A 25935-nucleotide genomic window follows, 5' to 3' on the forward strand; every position below is an offset into this window, starting at 1 on the left:
GGAAAATTTTGAGAAGAATTATTATTCATTATACACTGCATTACAATTTTCAATTAAAGTAAGAATTTTTTTTACACGTTGTATGAATTAGAGTGATCATTTCTACCGTCATCATTCGATCTTTTGGCTTTAATTACCTCACAGAATGAATAATTGATTGTCGATTATGTGCTACGAATTGAATTAGTAGAAGAACGTGATTATGGAGATTGAAAAATTCTCATTAAATATCGAAAAGTCTAATATCTATATCACGACACTTAAATAATGAAATGTGCGTACTGAAGTCGATGAACTATGAAATTCGAAGGAGTGCGTAGAATATATAAAATATTTTGTGCATCATTTGGTAAGTATTTATCTGTTGTGATCATCAAGAGTCATGAGACGACTTTGCACTAGCTCCAACAAATGATTTAGTTGAATCTATCGCTAACGATTGGGCCAATAGCGCAAGCAATTGAATTTTAGTCATTAAAAAATGTACTGGCCCCAAATTTACTGCTTAGAAATCTCACGCTCTACCTCACTACATCAATATCTGCAATGAGATCTCGATAAGTCAGTCAATAGTGGAAGATTAATAAATTAAATTTTCTAGGTACGAGAAAATTCAAAGATAAATCCTATTCTATCTGAAGTTTCATGGCACTTTCCAGTTTTTGATATTTCAATGTAAAAATAGAAGGTAATAGTGAGGAAGAATTTTTGAAGAAAACTTGAAGTATTTCAATAGAATTTCCCGGAGAATGTCATGCGTGCATTAAGAATGAACAATTCAATGAAGCGAGTTTTAAGTACCGCGCAATATCTAGAATTTCCGTGATAATTCTTTGTAAATAATCTTTAATTCTTAATTCTATCCTTAAGTCCCGTAAATAAGTTTACGTGGTAGTAACCCTGTCTATCACATGAACGTCTCACTCAACGCAGATTCTAATGATTTTTTTGCAATTGCGTTATCAATACAGCCTTTTTCTACCCAACTAGTTTCATTCACACCTCGAGGTAAATATAAAATGGATTGATTGATTAATGAAGAATCTTTACTATAGATTTGTGAATATTTTGGTCGAGATTAGATAAATTTTCATCAATCATTTTCATCTCTTAGGAGATAAAATATCATTTTTATCGCAGTGGTGGTATGAATTGGGAATATCATTTGTAAAGTACATTATTCATTAACGCGACTAAATTCTAATTAGTGTGGTCCCCCTAGGTCTCAGTAATGATTCACCCAATGACCACCAATACTTGCCGATTGGAATTAGCTATTGAACGAATAATTGCATGTACAATTACTCTAGCTCTCATTTTATTACCCCGTAACATTGAACTACATATATTTTTTAAAGAAAAAACACATCTTTCTATCTAAAATGATTAATTAATCGATAAAAAAATTTATGAATGATCAAGCGAATTATGACTCGTCAAGTTTAGCTCGATTGAGCTACATTTTCAGGTTTAATTTGTAATTAATAACAACAACTAGATCGTATTTATATATTTACATTTGCCTTTAGAATCTGAAAAATAATATACGGAGAGAAAAATAATGAAAAAAGTACGTAACAAGTTCCATAAAAATTACTGTTTGAAATCTAAACGTGAGGCGTAAGTTTTGCTACAATTTCCTCGACATTTAAATTTTTTACATTTTTCGAATTTTCAATATTTTTCCGACCCCGTCCCTGCTTCCTGGCAAAATTTGTTCGATAATTTGCAACCTCCCTTGGTATCCACAATGATTCCGCCCACGATTACGTGACTAGTCACGTAATTTTTCCTGTATTTTTCTCTCCCTGTGGATTTCAACTGAAAAACATTCAATAAAAGAGGAACGATCGAAGTTCATTCAATTGGTAAAATCTGAAATAGACAATATCATTTCGCAGATAAATACCTTAAACATTTGGAATGCTAGAGCGATAACTGTCAATTCACTGGCAATAAACATTTATATTTTATTTACCCCTTTTATCCAATATCAAATCAATTCAATAGCGATTGTTCATTCATTTTATCATCATTGTAGAAACTAATGATTTAAAACAAAACTAAAATAAAATCATAATCAATTAATGAGTTCTCCGCAATTAATGAGTCCTGGCATAATTCTTGCAATTAATCGATTTTTAATTCCGAAAATTTTCAGAGAACGACTAAAACTTCGCTATTGAATTAAAACGGCCATTAGGAATTTTTCTGGCGATTGTGAGGCGAATCCGAGATGAAGCCGAAGAATCTAAACACAATCATCAGAAAAATTAATTTCGGCCGAGTGACGAACAATAATTTTTGTCATTCAATCCGTCGACAGGCTTTTAAACATCACCTCACGGACAGAGTGACAAAAATAATATCGAATTATTGGTCCTCTAAAATTTGATAAATTGTTCATTAAAATCCCACAAGCTCAATTCTTTTCCTCATTCCGCTCATCTAGACTCATTCATCTGATCCAACGAGTAAAGAACAAAAAAAAGTGGTGGTTTTTCACCGAAAGTCGATGAACGTGACGATAAAAAGTTTAATTCCCTTTTACTCAACCTTCCAACTACTTTCGTGCCACTTCAATCACTTCTATAGTTTGGAAGTAAATAGATTTTTCCACTCCAGATTATCTTCCAGTTCCCAGTTCCCAAGATTCCGGCTATAAACGTATTCTCGCTATTATGTATTTTCGCGAATTACGTACATCCTCATGTACCTGCGGGAGACTATCACTGCAGTCCTAAAATCGATATCTTAAATCTGGAAGCTGAATTTTCATTGGTTCGTACAAACTATTTGTCATTTTTTCCCACTTGTGTTGAACAATTGATGTATCAAACAACGATTGATTGGTCCCCACTGATTCGTTAACCCTATCATTTTCTCATAGCATTTGAGTCAATGGAGAGTGTTGTACGTCACCGTTTCTCGACTTCAACTTCTTGAACACTGGCTTCTGTCAATGGTGGCAGTGACATGTCGATCGACACTTGCCTTTAACAAATCGTCAACGATTAATTCATTGAAATTCCCCTGAGGTGATTTTTTAAACAGGATTTTTTAATTAATTCATCATTGTGCATAAACTGTGAGAAGATTGAAAAGGATTTTGATTTTTTTGCAACAATATCCTACCTTCCATTCGTCTGCCACTCGTATGAATCTGGTGCGGAATTGCTTCTGCCGGCTTTATGAAATTGTTCAGTTCTGCTCTTCGTGGTCTCTCTGACTCCAGCTCCATCACAATTACCTGGGGCTGCGGCCTTCAGACAACCGGAGATTCCCTCACACACCGGCGGTTTTCCCGTTCTCCTCGGTAAAAATGGATTCTGGAAAATAGAATTGTCAAATAATAGTATCAAATGATAATAAACTAATGAGAAAACACGAACAATCTGTTGCACAAATTATTTCAAGGATTGAAAATGAATTGGTTTTTAAACAAGTGATTATTCATAAAGCGCAAGAGTTGAAGTCATAAGTCCCGGGACTGTAGACCGGATGAAAAATCATAAAGATTTACAACACCTCGTGAAACGCGTCATTAACCTTGTGCCTGAACAGTCCCTCATAAACAGTGTTTATAGTTAAATGACGTGTGCTAGTACAGCATTTACAGCAGCAATGGCCTTCCTTGAACCGGAGTTGATATTGACCGATTGGTGGAGTAACGGGGTCAAGTATTCACTTGCCGAAATGCTGGATCAATCGAGTGAGAGACTGCGGGAGACGTACCACGTGGAGATCGTGAGTCATTGACGCCACACGATAACGATAAATTAACTTCCGGCTAGACGTGCGAGGACACCTCTTTGTCTTTATTTGTCTTCATGGAAAATGCGAGGTCGATTTGTCCCATTTGTTGACGAGTATTTACCTCTGAATGCAAAACTACTAGTCGATAATTGACTGAGTTAGTTTCTGATGGGATTTCGCGTGATGCTTCAGTGATTAATTGACACGATTTTTAATTTGATCACGATTCGAGCGTGTGGGCTGGTGATAGACGCCTTTCCATCGATTCACTGTGTCTGGTGAAATTCAAATGGAATTGTGTTCTTCAATGGAGATATGTGTCACCAATAAATAAATTTCAGGATATCTGGTATTACAAACACTTCTGAATGCCGAACATTGGGAATAATTTAGTCGTGATTAATCGAAAAAGGGGAAGACAGGTTCAATTTAATTACAACAGCAATGAGAGTGAATGGAGATCGGTGGGCGTGACGTGTCTTTGTGGCGGTCGATTGAATGTTTCTGGAGGAATCTGAATGAAATTCTGTGCCTGATGTGAATGGGAATAGCAGAAGATAGGAATGCTGGGCGAATGGCAAATGTCCCGGTGATGTGGGTCGACATAATAATTATCAGATGCAATAACATTACATCGATTCCAGAAAAGGACAAATTGGTACTGGCTATTTGATAAAATAATGAGAGAACTAGTACCTGGAAGCTGTGCTGCTTCAGCATTGTCTTGATGAGAATGAGTGTGTCGAGTTTTGGTACTCTAGTCACAACCCGAGCAACTTCCTCATCAGTCACTGTAACCGGAAGTCGACAGTTGTCAGCCTCGGTGGGTAGTGGTTCATTTCCATGATTGGTCAGCCACCGGTGGTTCTTAATCTCGTCTAATGTGAACCTCATTGCCGGATCCTTGGCGAGCATGTGCGATAGCAAGTCCCGTAAATCGTCTGATAACGCGGGCTTATCAGGAAAGCGCAACGGCTCAGAACGAACTGCAGCTTGGACACCTATTATACTTCCTGATCCGTCCCAGGGGACTCTTCCGGTTACCAAGGAGTACAGAGTCACACCCATAGACCACACGTCGCACAACTAAAAAATTAAATCGTTAATACTATACAACTCTATGAATTATTGCAATATGTATATAAATTTACAGCAAAATATATATATATATTTTGTCTAAATAGATATTTATGCCAATTTTCATATAAAAAATATATAATTGTCAAAATAATAATTATTATGTAAGAGTAGGCTGTTAAGATTTATTAACTGTGAGTAATAATAATTCAAACACTTGTATTTGGATGAGAGAAAAAATATACACGTGTAGCTCTCCACGTGGCTCTATTTAATTGAAAAAATAAAGGAATTTGACGAACTCTAAAGTATGGATAAAAGGGATCCACGAAACTGGTGGACGCAGTCCTGTCACATACGTCTGTGAAATGGAATTGGACAGTTGGCTTCAATCAACAAACCAATTAAACGGCGACCCAAACAATAAAACAAACGTGCGACCCCAATGGATCCCTCGACTGTCGTTCGTGCAAAAGTTCATCTCACTGTGGCTTTATTTCATTAACTCTTACACGTACCTATACTTTGTTACGCCGAGAGATACGCGCGTGCCATAAGTGTCCCCATGCGAATCATTGGATTTAATGAGAGTTCGGTGAACCGTCATGTGCGTATCGTAAAAAAATACATTCCCATTTTATTAATTACGTTTTTAATTTTTCTGTTGAAAAAAAATAATAAATTTTTTCAAGAGAAGGGAAAGGCGAAATTTAATTGACAAATTGAGTTTTATACATCAGTAAATCTAGTAAATCACGGAGAAATGGAGATAATAAGAATTTTCAATTTCCACTTATAAACGCTCACATGCTATATAAAAAATTGTGCCAGCACTCGTGGCAATATGCCATAATGGGACCGAATATTGATTTTTAATTTTCCAGTTCGTTAAACACACACGGAGATTCTATTAAATTTTCCTCGGACTATTCCCTTTTCTCTCATTTGTTCATTAGATCGATGAAGCAGACGATGTAACAAAGTCGGTGGAATAATCTGGACAGTTAATTGATTAGAAAAACGAAAAAATGTGGCATGTGAGGAGGAAACGAGAGTATTGATACAGTGGCTGGAATAACATACGTTTGTTTTTCCTGGACGGTGGGAAAAATGGATGAGAAATCAGTGAGATGAGAGTAAACGAGAGAATGAGAGTTATCCGATGGTATCGATGTCGATACTCACTGTTCCGGAATACTGAGCCCCTGGGGTGGTGGTTTCAGGGGCAGCAAATGCTGGTGTTCCAGCTGAACCAGACAGAAGTTCACCGGATGCCCTCAATTCTGCACTTACACCCAAGTCTGCGACCTTCACATGTCCCTCGCTGTCAACCAGTAAGTTACTCGGTTTTATATCCCGGTGAACAATCATCTGGTAATGCACTGAAAACGTCAATTAACAGGGGTACAATTACCCAAAAAAAACGCCAGACTATTCATCCATCAAACTCCTCCTCTTTCCATCGAAAAACATTCATTTCAACTCCAATACTTGACCGAAATTCCCAATTATTTTAGAAATTTGAGGGTTCACTGCAAAGAACTAATGAATATATTGTATCGAATTTCATTTTAATTCTATGAATGAATTGAGAATTGTGGAGGGACAAAACGAGTACTAGACAGCGGTGAAACTGTCAACGCATTGAACTGAATATTCAAGAAAGGAGGCAAATCCAATTACATGGGGTAAAAGAGACAGCAAAATGTTTGACTGCCATTGAAAATCGTTCCCAAATGCAACTCAATTAAAGCATTCAATTAAGCTTATTTGTTTACGCATTGGTGATACACTCGTCAACATGAAAATTGTGGCAGAGGTCGTTGGAATATTTAGAGCGACGTTAATGAAATTATCCAATGCGAAAGGTTATCGAATATTAGGTTTGAGTCCAATTAACATGTAATAAAGGAGCACCAACAATTACGCTGAATATCATCATCATTACATTAACTTCAATCATACGTCGAACCGCAAATTGAATAATCTGTAAATTAGGGTTGAATAATCAAACTGTTCAGAACTCAATTAAATAACTCGAAAGGGAGAGACAGAAATTTTAATTAGCACAAAAGTTCTGTATCCAATTGCTCCCAATCCCAAATTCAATTGAAGTTTTTAATATAAACCAATGGAGAATGCCTAAAAAAAACCTGAATAAACAAACAGGGAAGAATTATCGTTTTTTGAACAAAAACGGGGAATAATTCAAGTGTTGAAGTTTTATGGAAAAAGTTGTGGGATAGATAGAAGGGGGACCTATTCAAATCGAATAGAATGACATTCTCAAAAGCATAAGTGCAGCTTACGGTATTCCACTCCCATGACCACGTCTCGAAAATTCTTCCTCGCTGTTTCCTCATCCAGGGGTTTATCCGTTGGTAATAGTAGTACTTCGCCCTTCTGCACCAACTCAAACACCAAATATAAATTATCCTCGTCGGGATCGTCCAACACCTCAACAAGTTTCACCACATTTGGATGATCCAACTTCTTCAACAATGCTATCTCCCGGTAAACTTTGGCAAGTGGGTTGGATGCCCCTTTCCTCCCCGGCGCCATTCGACCAAATATTCCCGCTTTTTTCATCAACTTCTTCTTACTCAGTATTTTCATTGCATAATGCGTCTCGTCCTCCTCGTTGTAAGCTAGTTTCACTATTCCGAATGAGCCCTGAAAATCGTTACCACATCCTTACAATTAACTAATTCAAAATTTTCATCCATTCACATGAAAAAATCAATGTAATAAATGTGACAAATGATTAACTTCTAATTGTCAGTGATGGGCAGAATTTTTTCAAGTCCCAATTCATTAAATTACACTAATTACCTGGCCTATATTATCAAGCAACTTGTATTGATTAAGTTGCAGTGCGCCTTGTCTATTGTCAATGGAAACCCGTCGACTCTCCCTGAGAGGTCTTCTCCGAGTTCTCGGTGAGCCCTGAGGGCTGCCATACGGTGAATAAGGGCAGTAAGGATAAATCGGTCTGATTCCCACATTTCCATTGTCCCCGACTAATCGCTGTGTGATACCGACTTCACCAGGTGACGATAGTTTTCTCACCGGTGACAATCTCCGCACATCCAGCGACTGTACATGAACAGCTTCGTGCTCATCTGCCGTAGGAATTTCCAGCAGAGGAACACTATCAGCATGAAGAAGTCTTTTGTCCTCTGGCGAAGCTAGAGTAGCGGATTCGTCCTCTTGCCTAGTTATCTGGAGGGAAATCCGCCTGTCCATTAGTCGGGGCTCGCCATCCCCTCGATCCTCAGACTGCGTCGACAGGAGTTGATAAACTTTGATGGACTTGGGGAGAGCTCTTCTTGCATCGTGAGCCTCGTCATGCCTCGTTTCATTCTCCTCGCTTCTATCCTCTGAAGATCCCACAGAGTTGACGAGGATTATCGTACTATTCTGGGAAGCTTCCGGTGAATTCTCCGATGGCTTCTCGGGAATTCTCTCCAGCTCCAGAGTCGACGAGCACGGGGAACTGAACTGATGCACCATTCGCTTTCTCTGACGACTTCTCGGACTGGCTGTCTCATCCTGGTACCGACTACTCTCAGATCTCGTTGTCAGTTTCATTCTTCTCTGATGACTTTGGAGGTCCGTCACATCGGAACTAGATTTATCACAGGTTTCGTGGTGCTTCGGTATTCGCGCAGCTTCTGGTGGTGTCGAGTGCTCCAGTGTCGGACAACGGTTTTTCACAACTAATTCTTCACCTGATCGATTCCGGAGGGGTTCAGTGGCGGTCAGGGTCGTCTCCGAAAGTCTGTCAACGAGCTCTCGAGTTCCTATCATCTGTTTCGCTCTTTCAACGTCACTTGGTTCCCTGTCTTCGTTGATATTTGGCATCTCCACAGCAATTCCACTGATTCTCTTACACATCTCTGTTTCGCTGTCATCGAACTTGTCGAATATTGATTTCTTGGTGGAACGTCGTCGTTCCCTTAGCACTGGTACCTCAGGAAATGCGTCGAGCTTAGTCAACCCCTTGAGGTCATCTTGAAAACTATCGCGAATCTCCTTGAGCTCCTCGATATTTGGCATCTCGACACCCGCCCCGGAGACTTTTCGATAAATCTCCGTCGTTGGCATTCTATCGGTCTCGTCGTCCCTTCCAAATCTCGTGAATCGCTTCGTCGACGATTTTCGACGCAGAGATAATAGGACCTGGTGGGCATCGGTCGTTGAGTTCCTCCTGTCCTCATCGAAGGTACTCAAATTACTGGAGTAACCGCTGCTCTCTCTTCGGGGTCTCCTGTACTTTTCTAATAATTTCCGGTGAAGTGGCTCCTCGTCAAGGCTCTCATTGTCCTTCTGGAGGCAAGGACTAGTCACTGAGGGAATCCTTCGTGTCCATATGTCTGGGATCAATCCGGGTTGGTCTTCTGTTTGAGGCAGTGAATCTGTGAGATCCTCGTCGAGGCACACTGCACTGTCCTTCCTGGAGTCTAAATCAGGGAAGCTTTCGATGGAGTCTTGGTGCCAACTATCTTGGACGCAACTCCCCCACTTTAGTCTCGTATTCACGTCGGCACTCGGTATTTCCCTGAGGGTACCAATGCTACCTGACAATTTGTCCCTCACAGACAGAATCGTGGAAATTACACTCCTCTGGTTACTGATATTCGACACCTCCGGCGAATTGGAACTGCCGGTTACCACTGTGATTTCTCTCTCCACTCGTTTATCAACATTGACTATTCTCTCGGGTGTTATTCGACCACTTCTTGAGTTCTTCCGGGACTCCTCAGGTGTTGGATGACTATTACCCCGCGACGATCGGTTCCCAGTGGTTTCAGTGATCCCTGGAGATCCTGGGGATATATTCTGAGGAGAGTTTGTCGTTTCTGGTGATGTCCCTGGGAGACGCCGCGAGGATGAACCTGGAGACTCTTCGTCAACTGCTACGTGTCTGAAATATAAAAATTTCGGTTTGTTCGAGATCTTTTGCTCAGATTTATTTTACGAGTCGGCGGGGCAGAATAAATCTTCGACTCAAAGAATATTCTTTGAAAATCATTACTTGTCTGTAAAATAATTGAACTGATTATAATATTATATAAAATTATATAATTGCATATTATGGAATGTTATATTTACATATTGTGGAATGGATTTTGTAGAGAATATAAATCAGTAAAATAACGGTTAACAGTAAATATTAATATTATCACGGGATGTTTATCGACAATATGAATATGTGAGGAGTGTAAATTGTGAATCTGAATAATGGTGGTACACGATGAATACATGCGCATTATAAATACACCATGAATCTCATTAATCCAGGAATCACGCATTATCGCGTAATGTGCATCCAGCTGAGTGAAAATTTCCACAATCAATGAATTTCTGATTGACAATTAAAATTGGAAGTTTCAATTAGCACAAGAAAGCGCCATTCAGTTAGGTACAGATAAACTACAGTATTATAAAGCGGATTGCATTAAATTCAATCCGTCTATTCGATTAAAAAGTTGAGCCCAAATTCTGGAGATTAAATTAAATTTTAGAGTGATTATCGTTTTGTTATTTGACGATAATTAATTGACGCTCTTTATTATTTTTTTGGCATCTACGAGTAATTTATGGGCAATAAACGTCAGGGCGGATTGACATTTTTATCGATAAAATTGATATTTCGGGTTAAAAATAAAAAGCAATGATTAATGAAAATTGGAAAGGGGAGGTGATTAGCCCCAACGCTTGGGGATGTTGTAGATTAACATCAGATTTTTAAGTTCATGTTGCAATTTTTGAAGTGCCTCTTGAAAAGTTAAGAAAAGTAGATTGAGTAAAAATAGAGACTCACAGAGGAGAAAAGCAAATGCGATTCTTCAACTACTCCATATTGACTTTCAGACGTGATCGAGATTCGTGAGTGCAACATCTGCTTTTTCACGAGAAAAAAGAAGTCAATGCTACAGAAATCAAAGAGTATTGGTTTTGTTTGACGTTTTTATTTCCATGTTGTTCTCCTTGTATTTTTGTTACTCTCATCTGTCTGTCACTTGTTTACCACTGCGTAATTACACCTGGAGGGGGTCTGACTATACCGCTTCAGTCATGATTTTATCCTGTGAATTCTCGAGTTCGGACGAAAAAAATTCAATTGTTCTCGCTTTTTATCACCCACGATGATAATTATGGAATAAATAACTACAGAAGAGGAGCACAACAATGTTAACAAAATATTAGCAATTCAATTCCGTAGAATATTGTGAATTGATATCCTTGAAATTTCTTCGAGGATGACGAACAAAAAATATTTCAATGAAATGAGACTGGGAAAACAGTAATGATGTCACGGACGTAATGAGGAGAATTACGGAATTGATTGTTACTTCCTCGGGTTCTCGCGGAAGCCACCGATTCGTTATGAACAATATGTCACTCAAATTATTGCGTAATGCCAGAAATCTCAATTTCTTCAATCGAAGGGAAAACAAAAATTCAAAAAAAGAACGTGGGAGATCGTGAATGACGCATGTGTAGTTTATTTACATTCGACAAACTCATACAGATAAAGCTATGAGCTTGAACTGAGCACAATAATTCTGCATCAATAATTCTCTTGTTTCCCAATTACCATGACGCAATGATACTGATAATATTTGCAATGTTAGTAAATAAATGATCGATGAGTGATATCAAGTGCTGATTGATGTGATAAACTTTGACTCCTTCGCACTGAATTACGCCGGAAATGAAAAACCTTTCACGTTGAAAACCATTTCGATGTTTTTGACTTCAAAGGGACTGTAAACTTGGAAAAGTCGAGGTGGGAGATGGATTTTAAGGTCGCAGGTTCAAAAGGTGAAATTAAATGGAAAATTAACGAAATGCTCGCTTTTATCTTCCGACTGGTTATAAATTATCCATTATCCCTTTTTTGTCTCAGAAATCATGCAGCTCAGGTAAATGGAATTTATGATGTATCAAATTAATGAATTATTCAGAGCACTTTCAATTATTTATCTATTCCGTTCTCTCAGGATAATGACATTTTTTTTGGAAATTTAATAATCTCCGAAGGTAAAAAAAAATATCCTGAGAGTTTCCGGAATCATCTGTTAGTCGTAATTTTATAATTTACCACCGTATGCAGATGTAAACCGCTTTATCGCTTCCTTACAAATTGGTTTATTTGAATAAACAATGTATTTGTGAATGGAAATTTTTCTTTGCCCCGATCGGAAGAAAAGGAATCGGTCTTCCGAGTCTATAGTGATGCATCAATATTTATTGAATTTACAAACATCGTTCGGCCCCTGCCAGGAATAAATGACTCATGGAAATTTTTGATAGAGATATCCTACATTATACACTATATTTATTTTCGGGGAGACATGTGGAAGAAAAGGCGGTTCTAGGTTGAATTATATCATATATTTATCACGAATCCTGTCTAGCCACATATTGACTCAAATGCCCCCTTTTTTGGCTGATGCAAGTCATCCCCGACTCAAGAACTTCCCGGCCTGATTTTATGGAATCGATAAACCAAATATTTATTCATATTTGTGGAGACCTGGTGCTATCAATGAGTAACTGACGTCGTAGTGACGTAAATGGATACAAAAAGAATCCCAAATAAAAAAACATCAAATCGCCGTTGCGCGTTAACAACTGGTGAAGCTCCTAAAATTGTTTTTTTTTTCATTAAAAATTTCGTGTATTTGATAATTATTATTGAAATTTCGTGGAAAAACGCTTTAATATCGATTCTGATATCGAGTATAAACGCAGACTAATCCAGTCGAAATAATGATTCCACGATTAATTAGCGGCGTATCGTAATGGGGGAACTGTTGGGGCAAAAATCTTGACCAGTCATTAAGAGGGAATAATCAATTTACTTCCCCCACTTGAAATTCCTCACCAGCAGTGGATGCTGTACCCCAGTTGCAAAACGTTTTTTTTTTCCATCCGATGAACATATCTCGAGTGGAATCGGGTCGTCAAGATAAATGGCAATGCGCCACTTCCCCCGAAACAAGCTTTACCCTATGAATTAGAGACTGTAATATTGCGAGAAGGTTGGCCCTAGGCAGAACACGTTTTGGCGAGAATTTCCGAATAGTTTCCGGTGAATAAATCAACATCCCACGATCCAACGTACACATGGAATTCCAAATGTTCTTCCTTTCCTGTGCCGTGTCTACCACTTTTTTTTACCGAACACTTTTCCCCGCACGGAGAGAAATATTCATTAACTATTAAGAGAATAAGAAAATGCACATCGTGATATCGTCATTTTTTCGTACAGCGAATTCAGATAAAAATTGGGGAACATACACTATGATAAAATGAATATGTAATTTTTATTCAAGATTCAAATTACTCGTTAAGATAATTATTATTGTAATAATTGTAATAATTTATTTTTGTAATAATGAATGGATGAATCAATAGTAAAAGCAATTGAAATAATAAACGCATGGAGTTAGAGATATTCGCAGTCTTAAATTTGTTGTGACTATTTTTTTATCGGACACTCCGCAATCTTCAAGTTCGGTCTTTTTCTTGATATTCCCTCTCGGAACTTGGACCGCGGTATTATATAAGACGAGAGGCTTATACCGTGGAATTGGGAAATTCTCCGAGATATAAAATTGTGGCTGGGATGTGGGTAAAGAGGTCTTGAGACTGGCATATTGAGGATTATCGATGGAAATTTACTGGGAGAAATGGGGTGAATATATTGAGAATTTTTATTGATGCGAGTGGGAGAAGGAATCGATTGGAAATCCATTGGAAATTCATTGGAAATCGATTTTCGTCCATTCAGATCGAAAAATCTCGGCATTAAAAAATATTTCCCATTACAATCTATAATTACCTAATCTAGATCATTTTTTTATTCATCATTTGAATATTTTACCATATTATTACGAGTCTATGTTTTTGTATTATTTGTTATATCTCCATTGCGACAATTAATTCATTTTCAAATACACGGATATACGTCCTTCATCTACGATAAAAGAATTAATGATCTTTGTATTTACAATTTCCCCTCCCCTTGTCAATTTTTGGTCGTAATCATACCGCAAGAATTTGAAACTTTTTTTCTAATACCGAATTTAATTATCTGTTAATAATTTGAAGTCACCGCCCTAAATGAATTAATGATTGATAAAAAAAGAGGGGATTCTCGGAGTTTTTACCGAACGAGGACGGAATTTTTTAATAGACGTCTGGGATTCCGAGATATTCATCAAGAGCTCCATGACAAATGGTGCCTCCAAAAACTATTTATCATGTTTTATCGCTATCGAAGTCATCACTAAGGTCGAAATTTCGACATTGGTTTGACACTCTGAATAAATCAAAATTTCTAAAGGTCAGGCGAAGAATAATGCGAGTCCCTCTGGAATTGTAAATTTTCTTGAATAACTACTGGATTGTAAAATCCATCAATTGACAACTGTTCTAAACGTGTCCGTTGCCGATCTCTGGAAATTTCTGAGAATAGGATGTTAATTTAGCTTTCAGGTTATTCGATAAAAATCTCTGAAGTGAAATAGAGGAATTTTTATGAGGATCTCTTCGAGATTCGACTGTACGTCAACGAAAGTTCCGATAATATTCCGGATTCCCTAGACCAGAATATATCCCAAAAAAATTAATATCCCCATCGCAAATGTACCATCCACCCTGTACCATCGCTAAATTTTCAACTAAAATCTAAATAGATTCCATAGAGTTTTTGTTGTGTTGATATAAAAGTTTCCGATAAATCTGTGAAAATTTTACTTTAATTTAGGACCTCGATCTTTCTATCATTTCATTCAACTTCTGGTTCTGACAGAAAAGCCAATCCTTCCAGTGAACTTTTCATCAATGTTCATCAAAAGTTCAGCCTTGCCATACTCATACCCAAATACAAAGGGCAAAGAAACTCCTTCGAAACAAACTTTCCCAGAAGACACGTTTCAAGACACTATTTCCCGCTTCACAACACCAATTGCACTCGAGGTTCTTCAAAAAATCCTCAACGAGTAAATAACCATTCAATAGAAAATCTCCAACCACACCCGAACTTCTTGCAGTTGACAAATTTCAAAATAATTCACCTCTACTCACCTCAAAAAAAATTCCAATCGGTAAATGTCACAGCGATGAGTAAAATTCCACGCGCAAAACTTTGAATTCACATTAAAACTTCGACCCCCGAATCACGGTTTTAAATGATAATTTAATGAGAACGTAATTAAGGGTGATTATAAATTGAATTGGAATAATGAAGAATATTTATCGCCACGTGAATCGTAATTATTTCAACGTATGAGAAGCAGATGGTGGATTTCAGAAATTTTGGAAACTGAATTTTTTGGATTAAAATGATTTGTTAATAGAATTTAGGCAATGGTCAACAACAATTCACTGACAACTCACATTGGTAATGAGGAGTGACTATTGTGACATGCGTCTGATCCAGAGGTTGACTCTGGTCTGAGTGGAATCCACCGGCAACTCATGCTCAGAGTTTGGACCGCGTGTTCCCTTCCACTACGGTTGCGCCTCCTCCATTAACCAACATCATACAATCGTACAATCCCCTCCCCATCGCATCTCAATTCACCTTACTACTCAGTTGTACAAAATTTCCCCCAAATATCCACTTATTTAACAGAATTATTCACACCCCACTCACATTCCTGACAAATTTCCAGTGCCTTCTCTTCAACACCAGTTTTTCGAAAATATCTGGCAACTGAAGGCAGATAATTATATTTTTGTAATTACCTTTTTTATAGCTCTTATCTTTACCCGGAAAAAATGTATTTATAGAAATATCGATATCGCCTTTCGATTCTGAGATATCGAGTGAAAACTGAAATTTGAATTTTCCTCCAAACCTGTGTAATGGTTTTATTTTATTTTATATCGTGCACTAGTTTTTCGAGAATATCTGGCAACTGAAGGCAGATACTCATATTTTTGTAATTACCTTTTCTGTAGCTCTGTTCTTTACGTGGAAAAGATGTATTTATAGAAATATCGACATCGCCCTTCGATTCTGAGATATCGACTGAAAACTGGAATTTGGATTTTGCTCCAAGGCTTCTGTCCATTTTTTGCAATACTTTTCCTCCCGTTGTAAATTATTGCAGACTCTGATCGAAAGGGGACGATTTTTTCAGAAAACAAATGATAAAACAAACAATGCGAGTGCAAACGAACAAACGAATTCACTGGAATATGAAAATACATGTTTTTTAACACGGCGAGCGGTTTAATCGAATTCGATATTTCAGGAAATTCGAGAGAACGGCATTTTTGGTGAATTTGTTCCATAGCATCGAAATGTGAATTATTTTAGGAAAATGTAGAGTAATTGAGCTGTGAGTAATTTCAAATTGTAAATTTATGACATACTTTGAAAATATCATGATGTCAATTACTGTTTGACAAACATATTCTTCACAGTTGAACATTCAGATAATTGAATTTTATCTGCAAAAAGATTAAATGGAATAATTCAGTGGACCGGTTACTTACAGATGTTAATTATGTAACTGTAATTCCATATTACGATTTTCCGAACTCTGTACAATATGTTATATGTTCAAGGTTTCTTCGTCAACTGTTGGTGTTATCGCAAAGTCATATGCATTTGCGTACAGAAATTAACGATCAACCGTTGCAGTCATGTGTAAAAACTTTTTAAACACGTGGATTGCTGCAAGTAACCGATAAATAACCGAAGTTGTTGGTGGGAGGACTGCGCTGTTAGAAAAAATTCAATTTCACGAATAGAAAATTCTCTGAAATTCTACAATTCCAAAGAATTGACAACCTAGATTTCCTCCATTTACTACCTCAAATTTCCGATATATATCTTTCCAAATTCTAATTATCTCCTCATCTCCCGAGAATAGAATATTGGCGATGGAAAATTTACAATAAATCAGATAAAAAACTCAGGAATTCCAACAAAAAAAATGGAACGATTTCACACTATTTTGATATGAAATTTAGACTCAGATTTTTAGTGAGAAATTCCTGAGCTGCTGATTAATAAGCGTTAGGGTATTTGATCCCTGGTCTAGAGGGGAATCTTCTGGTGAACCTTGACCGAAACACTGAAGAGCCCTTGCCACGACAATAAGCCTTTGCCTTCTTCAAGAACCTTGCACGAAAATCGTCGAACATGTTTCGACCTCGAAAGAGAGCACGCGAACTCCTTGAACACATATAGATCCTTTGTGCTGATTTAAGAGGAATCGTATTGGTTGAGGTTTCCTTTGTACACGAATAAGTGTGCCCATATCAGTTAGTTTATGTACTTTCGAGTCACCAGTGCCATTGACCGAAAATAATTCCAGGATCATGGACATTTTCAGAATATTTTTAGACTCAAGAACTTGATATTCGAGATTAAATAGTATAATAAATTCATCGGGGATTTAATTTCAGGGGAATTTCTCCCGGGGAATGAGGTAATTGAAATGTTTAAGTGGAATTTAAGCTCATGTTAATATGGAAATACTTTTGATTACAGATTACTATTTATAGAAAATTTATTTTATACAAAATTCGTCCTCACAGAAGAGGTATGCATAAATAAATGAAATTTAGATAAAAAAATTCTCCCTTTTTGTTTCGTACAGCGCAAAGAGTCATTACTTCATTGAATAATCAACGAGATTTCTCCATTTACCTATGAAGAATATAATAATAAAAAACCGTGTAAAATAAAAAAAATCGACTTAATTTAAATTTGAAATCTGGACTAAAATTCACCACAACACATCCATTTAATCATTTAATTATCACTCCATTAATTCTCCTTAACGCAGTACATGAGAACAAGTGTCCATAATAATAATCAGTCATTACCCCAGATTTCTTGCTGTCACCCATTTTATTGTTACAGGAAAGCAAAAACGCTTATCAGAGACGATGGAACAGGTAAAAAGGCTGGAAGAAGCTGACCCACATAGAACATGCAGGAATGAATATAGATATTGATAGATATTCATGATGACGATAGGTAAAAGCTTTGATGTGCTTCAGCGGATTGGAACGATCAGGATGGCTTCCCAGCTTTGAAAACTCAACGAAGCTGCAGACATCTGTCTATATTTAACATTACGATACCAACACTTCTTCCTAAATTCCATCCCACCGCAATTACAAAACCCTCAAAACAATCCTAATGATTTAATCACTCTTAATGGCTATTTATCAATGACCCAAGAGTTTCTAGCAGATCAACATATCAAATTAATTTGATAATTTTTATTATAGTACGAGAAATATTATTGTCTTTCAGGGAAAAAAGTTGTTGCTCCACTTGGATAGTTGTAATGGGTGTGGACTCTGACACAAATTCTCAGAATGAATCCACATGGATCGATGACATCCACCCATAGCCTCTGATGTGGGACTATTGATATTACCAGCAACTTCAGCTTACTTTATTCATTTAAAAAACAAGCCGGCAGATTTAAGCTCCATTGCATTACATGCGGTCACTTTAATCGATTGGCCTTGCATCAAAGCTTCAGGGGAAGTAAAAATATCCATTTGCGTGTCGATACACCGTGAGGAAATGAGGGAAGACATCCGATTATTTGAGGCGGGCCTTGACCAAAAAAAAAAAATATCCATTCGGCTTCATCTGCTCTTATGATTCAAATAGGGGATCCACTGGCTATTTGTTTCGGATTTATCCAGTGCCATGGAAATCCCGTTGGATAATGTCTAGATGATCTCCATCGATTCTTTACGTAGAACCGAGTTCAACTGCTATACTGATAAAATAGAGGTCTGCATGAATATAAATAAAATCCAGCGATAAGCAGCTGGGAAAAAAGTTTCTCTTCGAGTCGATGAAAGAATTTATGGGGAAATATCAATATTGTTCGATAAATCGGTCAGATAATATCGGTTTATCATACATTTTTCTCTGCTATTTTTGTCAGAGGTCGGACTTTAATTGCCAACAAATGTTGTTTAGTAGGGGACATGAATAATTTGCCAGCGGAAGAGACTTCATTTGAACGGAGGGACTTGAAAGGAGTTAATTGCTTTTGAGTTCAGTCAACAGTAAACCGTTGATTGTATTCGCTTTTACTTTTCATGGGGAAAAAACAATTGGGTAAACCCCTTGGCATGTCAGCCTTTGATGTTGCCCTGTCATGTGTTAAATTTGTGTTGTCAAGTTGAGGTGACACTTACCTCGGTATTTCTCCAATTCGTGGCGGTCGGGTTTTCCGTGGACGGACATCTCTCCAAACTTTGCACGCTGCAAAATAAACAGAGATGTTCTAATTAAACAGAGATGTTAGTTAAATATTCGGTCATTCCTCCGGCATTGCACAAACAAATAAACGGAAATTTCTATTCATTATTACACGCGTAAATATTGTCTTGTTATTCCTATTTAATTATTCCCAAATGAAAATGTAAAACAGTTTTTAATCATCTCGGATTCAATTCCTCATAACTTTTCATTCATTAATTAACAAATATTAATGAAACCGTTTGCAAGAATTTATAACACAATTTTTGTTATTATAGGATTACTATTGGTATAAAAAAAATCTTAATCTTTTTATCACCCCTATGACTCCCCAATTAAATAGCCCCAAGTAATTACAAGTTGATTATACTTGAGTCCTCCAATTATCTCCCCCAAGGATTCCTAAATTCCTCGGCATTAATTACCTTAATCTCCATATCAACAACCACTTCTAAGACTCTTGTACAATTAATGAGGAAACATATCCACGCAGAATCATTTCAGCTCGGGATTATTAATTCTGTGCTACAATTTTAACTTGATAATTATCCAATAAGCCGAATTTTATTCCGCCGCGGTTGAAACTCACTCATGACATTTCCCTCGAATTTAATGGGAACGCTACGTGATGCTTCCCATATAATCCCTCACTATTGATTTGCCGGAATGAAAAAACAGGAGAAAAACGGGTAGAAAGAAATAAAAATGTTCGCCCCGGGGCTTACAATGTTCTAGTAACGGAGAGTTGTTGCGTTTGAATGATTACTCGCGTAGGCGATTGAACATTTAACCTTTTAGCTCTTGATATTGCATTCGATGACTGTTACATTGGAATATCTCATGAAGTTATGCAGAAAAATTCTAGTAGTTATCGATAATTTTTCCCTCGACTTTTCGCCTCAATTCTCAAAACAATACAAAATGAACCTTGAAAATTGGGAAACGCGTAGTTTTTCATTAACAATTCAGTTAATTTTGTGAATATTCTCACAATTATGAATTGTCCAAATAAATAGTTAATTTACTGATACTTCTTAATTTGGATTGAATTCAAAATTATATATCCTCAAGAATTCCAATGACTTTTTATAATGAATGTTTTATTTTTATTTGAAAAAGTTATTTATTATGGCGAAATTATTAATAATGCAGAAATGACTAAAAAGTACAGACTGAAAACCCGATTCAGTAGTGAAAAACACAAGTTCCTTAGAAATATTAAAACTGACTCAGGAGCTTCGTGATTACAATATATAATTATCATTTTAATAATTAAAGGACACGAATGAGATTTTCTTGCTGTAAAATTTCCGTGTTTTCCAGATATTCAACTTGTGTTTAAATATCAGAATTGTCTTGTTATATAAAAGCCTACGATTCAACAGAGAGGGGGAGATAATTATAATCAGAACAATATAGAAGCAATTTCGTTAATGAGTCATGCGACCAAATCGATTACTTCAAAAAATAAAAAATCAGTCATCTTTTCCCAAATTGGTTTATTATTCCGAAAATTATATTTAAATCATTCCTTCATAAATATATGACATTCCACGTAATAAGTAGTAACAGCAATGAGTTCCATTTGAAGAGCAGAAATTTCATCTCAAGAATATTGTTCTTCATTCTACACCAACTCTCTGTATTCCGAGGGATTCTCGATGTTTTGAGAACTTGAAGAGATTAAACGAGAAAATTTCACCCCGAGTTCAACAAACAGACAATGTTCTGCTCTATGTCACAATTTCTGAGATAAAGAGGGAAATTGCAGTGCAATTTTAAATTTCGTCTCCATCTTCATCTCGCGAAGAACAATTTTTCCTCCGCATTTCCGCTTTTCTAGGGGGAAATTTGATATAAAAAACCCAGAGGGAAACGGAGAAAGGGAGAAGAAGGTCTGATTAATGATGGGTAATTAGTGATTATATTAGTCTGTGAGAAAACGGAATCAACCTGTTATCAACGTCAGTTGCGTTATCTAGTTTCTGCTGCTTCAACCGTCAAAAACAGAGTGATGGATCCATTTCTGGGTGCAGCACAAGGTGAATCAATGGCTTCACTATTGCAGATTTGAATACACCAATGCGGAAACTCCACCATGAGTTATTACACGCAGTAGTATGTGCATATAAGCATGAACCATATCAGAACAGCGACGCAATTTCCCGACGTAGACCGAAGGTAATTGTTAAATTGACAGAGCACTGAATCGCTAATTTCAACTGGAACATCCGTCCTCTGCTTGAGCAGCTAATTAATCATTTTTCGAGCAATCATCAACAATCCTCAATTACTGTCTTCATTTCCGATAAACCACTGAATTCAATTATCAGCTCAAAACTCAACCAACAAATTAGAGAATAAAATAGAATAATAATAAATGATTGAGCGGAAGGGTTGAGAATTCTCCATTTTTTATTATTTAGCTAATAATTTTTTGAGTTATTATCGTCAACCCCTTTTATATCACAATAAAATATTCAATTGCAGAAAAAAAGCAAATTCGGATGGTTTTTAATTAAGAGTTGATGTTTTTAATTAGAAAAGAGAGAGAGTGGGCGTAATAAAATGGGGAAATAAATGCAAATGCGTTGGCATGCAAATGTTTTCAATTAAAAACTTTCTTTATCCAAAAACTTACGTTCAGCTGTTGTCATATTATCCCCGAGCTTCATTGCAGAGTCCTCGAGATACATTAATCCCAGAGTTTTGAATCCCGCAGGTAAATCATCAATTTCCAATTTTAATTTTTGTAATCACTCATTGTAATTATTTGCCGTATTGTGTGGGTGTTAATTACATTTATCTCCATTGAGACAGGGAGAGTATTCACATGATCACTTATTTTGCATTCTTCTGGTTTTACTCGAGGTGCTCTTTCCTTTTTCTTCTTGTTCTGCCGTCATCGTCTTTGAGGTCTTTTTCGTCGTCCTTACGGTCTACGGAGCAGTCAATGAATTTCCAAGTGCCCGCATTTTTGTCCTGAAAAATAAAAGAGGCAAATGGTTCAATGAATTTTTCGGGATGGTGAACTCCAAAAATAATTCGTTAAACAATTACTATAGACAATTGTCAAGACCAAGAATTGTCAACTGCCAAAAATTTGTTGGAATTTCAGTGACAAGATCATCTAAATTTTAAATTACATAAGTTTGAATTCAATTAAAATCGGAACTCTTCATTAAATTTCTCCTTTATTTTGAAAATTCAAGAAGATTGGGGTATTAATGTTAAATGAATTAATAGAATTTTCCAATGAAAGCTTGATTTTTCAAAAGATTAAACATGTCGGAATTTATTACTTGAATATTAAAAAAATTAAATGAATAAATCAATGAACAATTAACAAAAGATACCAGTCAAAAGATTATAATTCCAACTATAATTTTCGAAAAATTCAATGGTTTCTGGGAAGAGGTACCCTCAATACTCTAGATGCATTGAATGAAGTGGTTGTACCCATGCATGTCACGACAAGCTATCCAGCAATGAACAATGAACAAGAAGTGCATCAGCACATGGGGATGACAGGTGATGTCCAAACGTGAAAGCCCTCTCCAGGAACATCCTGGATACAGGATGATAATCAAAAGGGTCAAATGTAATTACTGTACATCAAGTGCCTGAACATTCTCTGCTGCATCGAAATTTCCAGTGACGAGCGATCAACTTCTGAAGATTGAGATATTTTTTAATGAAACCTGGAGGAGTTTTGCTACCTGGGGAAATGGAATATATACATGGGGCTGCGTCGGCGTGGCAATCAACTTCGGCCGACGGTCGGCGTAATACGGAAAACTGTATAGGTCGGTCGTGTTATGCCTTCCTAAATCGATAGAGCACTGGGAGCTAGAACTGAGGTACAGACAATACACCATCTCCATCTCCCTTGCTCTCCCATCCTCACCATTTTTTGCCCTCCTGGCTTTGTTTTATTGTCTAGGTTTTTCTTTTTTGTTCCGCTCTTTGGAAAACTCTCGCTGTCATTTTTCCCTTTTTTCTCCAACGATAGTCGCGGATCTGCACATCCCCCAGAGACTGCGCTCTCGAATTTACAATGTGTATCGAGAGGCGTTGGGAAACAATCGAATATTATGACTCGAGTTATCAGTCTCTCGTGATTTTATGCCCAGGAGAATTTATCCGTCGAAAATTGAATTATTTTCTTTTACATTCAATTAAAATCACGCAATTATTCTATATTTTATTTTTTCCAGACTCCTAAATTTATTTATTGTTCTCGTCATTATTTATTATTGATGTAATACGGTTAGTATTAAATTTCTCATTTCTTTAGGATTGTTGACTAATTATTATTGCATAACGCCAACTAAACATTAATTCGTCAGTAAATTTTCAAATAAAATTACGGGATTTAGAAAATATTGAAAATGTTTATAATGTTTCAGATTTATAAATTCATTTATTTGTTGTTATTGTTCTGAGGGAACTATTAACTGTTAATTATGAGACAAGATTGCAAACGTAATGTTCACCCGATTCTCTGCGGCTATTGATTGAATATTATTCGAAAAGTTTGATAAAGTACTAATTAACGATAATTATTGATTAAACAAGGAGGGAATAATATTACCTCTGCAGGATGTGCAATCAAAATATTTGAAACATGGGTCAAGGGTATTCCGTGCTCCTCATGAATATTATGGTCTTCACCGAGAGAATATTGAAGTTCTCTTCGTGCCGTTTTTTTCGAAGAGAATGTTAAAAAGGTTGAGGTTAATCAATTGCATCTGCATAATTGAGGAATCACCTCGTTAGCAACGGATTTCACGAGAAATTGTGGAGATTTTTATGCGGACATACTCTAAAATTAATCTCTTTTCCCAGATTTTCAAATCAATTAGATTTTTTCCCTCCAGCGATGGAATTGCATTTCCACAAATCGCATTTCGATCGGCCAATAAAATTCAGTTTTCATATACCCGCACCAGCCGACATTGAAAATCACATTTATGATGCACTCCGGCCGTCAATTTAATTCCCAATTTGTTAAGTTTGTAATCTAGTTTACAACGATTTAAAACATTCTCGTTTCCTCTGAGTCCTCAAATATTCCATTCACGATGGACAAATTTTTCCATTGTATTTTCTCATAAACGTGTGCATCGTATGCTGTCATTAATTCACTAATTAACTTCGCTATGAGCAATTGAAAACAAATTAGTCTCAACAATTATTTGAAATACTCCAGCAGTGATTCATTGAAGAGTCCATATTTCCTTTGATAATAAATTCCGGATGGAAATTCCGTCCGGATGAAATACTGCAGGTAAATTATGATAATTTCTCATCTCAAGTTGAATAATTTCTCTTCATCAAGTACCCTCGAATGTTCCGCTAGATTACGTGGGATTTTCCCACCCACTCCCTTCAGAACTTTTCATAATTTCCATAAAACGTCATGAGAACGGATCAAATAAATTAATAAACTCAATGAAAAAACAAATCATTAGCAATTTTTCCTTACGACCATGCATAACAAAAATCGGAGTCAACGGACTCAACAGAGACTGCAAATCAGTAATTAAATGCCCACCTCAATCCCCCCTCCCTCTCCCTCCCACCATTAATTAACGATGACGTCAAGATGTGCAATCAGAGATGATAAATGAAAGCAGTGACTGGAATAAAAAAAAAATCGAATAGAGTAAAAAAAAAGCGGTGAAATTGGAGAGCGCATGCCCTGAACTACCAACTATTTCATCCCCACTGCCACCAAGGTCATGACAATATTCACCCTCAACCCTCATTGGGATGTAGTGTACCGAGGCGAAACGTATCCCCACGTCGTCGACATAATCGAGCGACCAGGAAAATGATCGTCTTATCACGTAATGAAACCCCGTGAAAATCCCACAACACGTTTCCGACATTTAATCCAACTAATCAACTTGTCGAGTTTTCAACCCCTTGACCTTTCCCCCATCAACAAATACTAGTCCAGCAGTTGAAACACTTTGTTGAATTAGTGCCTCGATTTCCAATAAACCATCGAGTTAAATAAGCAAGTCAAACCCCAAACAGCCAATCAGAAAATGAAATACATTAATATAAATAATAAATGAAAAATAGGGTTGAGAATTTCGTTTTTGGTTGATCGTATTCTTGTTTTTTGTATTTGTCATTTCGGATTTACTCCGCTGAAGCAATTCGTGCAGAATTTTCATTTTGCAATGAAATTTTAATAAATAACAGAGATGACCTTTGAATTCACTGCGCTTTTCATTTACTCAACTCCACTTTCTATCAACCCACTGTTGAAAAATATGAGACGAAAGATGTCTGGCGAATTCTCCGGGACTCAAAGTAATGAGAAAGAAAATGCAAAATAAAATCACAGAAAGCTCATCAGTGAAATCTCCGGGGATGATCAACACATCTCATCAACATCTCATCAACAAAAACATTGAAATTGTACCGTATCTGAATGTGACGCCAGTCTATGAGGATCATACGGCATTCTATCTGCCGCATTATCTTCGGATTGATTGCTCCAATGATTTACTCAATATAACACGGCAAAAAAAATTTATCAACAAAATGTTGATCGATCGGAGGCGCTCGACCGTCGTCGGCAAACTCGCTCGGTCGACTAGTTCCACAGTTCTACGATGATTTTGCTCTATCCCCACCCGACAATTCATTGCTTTCCCTCCGTCTCGGTACTCTCACACGCCGGTCCTTTATCCCCTCTCTAAACGCCAGTTTCGTCCTCTCAAACATTTTTTCCCACCTTTTTTTGGCTTCCAACCCTCCAAGACGTCTTCAAATAACTCTCATTCTTCAACCCCCACCACCCCCTACCACCC

General features: G+C 36.9%; 1 protein-coding gene across 1 annotated transcript; it reads right to left on the reverse strand.

The window, feature by feature from the left end:
- Positions 1 to 9: 9 nt before the first annotated feature.
- Positions 10 to 25704, reverse strand: LOC105268503 (cyclin-dependent kinase 11B). Its single transcript, XM_011308115.1, has 9 exons — positions 25545 to 25704; positions 21747 to 22087; positions 19042 to 19108; positions 7666 to 9760; positions 7143 to 7506; positions 6019 to 6215; positions 4453 to 4842; positions 3136 to 3329; positions 10 to 2994 (listed from the first exon to the last, which is right to left on the reverse strand). Exons 2-9 carry the CDS (start codon positions 21799 to 21801, stop codon positions 2919 to 2921), a joined length of 3438 nt encoding a protein of 1145 aa, XP_011306417.1. The 5' UTR covers positions 21802 to 22087; positions 25545 to 25704; the 3' UTR covers positions 10 to 2918.
- Positions 25705 to 25935: the final 231 nt, after the last annotated feature.

Source organism: Fopius arisanus, unplaced genomic scaffold (genome assembly GCF_000806365.1).
Source record: "Fopius arisanus strain USDA-PBARC FA_bdor unplaced genomic scaffold, ASM80636v1 scaffold00058, whole genome shotgun sequence".
In the NCBI taxonomy this organism is placed as follows: domain Eukaryota; kingdom Metazoa; phylum Arthropoda; class Insecta; order Hymenoptera; family Braconidae; genus Fopius; species Fopius arisanus.

Bases quoted from the DNA above. Each gene is read 5' to 3' on its own strand.
- LOC105268503 (XM_011308115.1), bottom strand. From the start codon at position 21,801: ATGTATCTCGAGGACTCTGCAATGAAGCTCGGGGATAATATGACAACA. The intron at 19,109-21,746 runs GTAAGTTTTTGG...TTTATTTTGCAG, and splicing joins TAATATGACAACAGCTGAAC to CGTGCAAAGTTTGGAGAGAT. The intron at 7,507-7,665 runs GTAATTAGTGTA...AACGATTTTCAG, and splicing joins TGCTTGATAATATAGGCCAG to GGCTCATTCGGAATAGTGAA.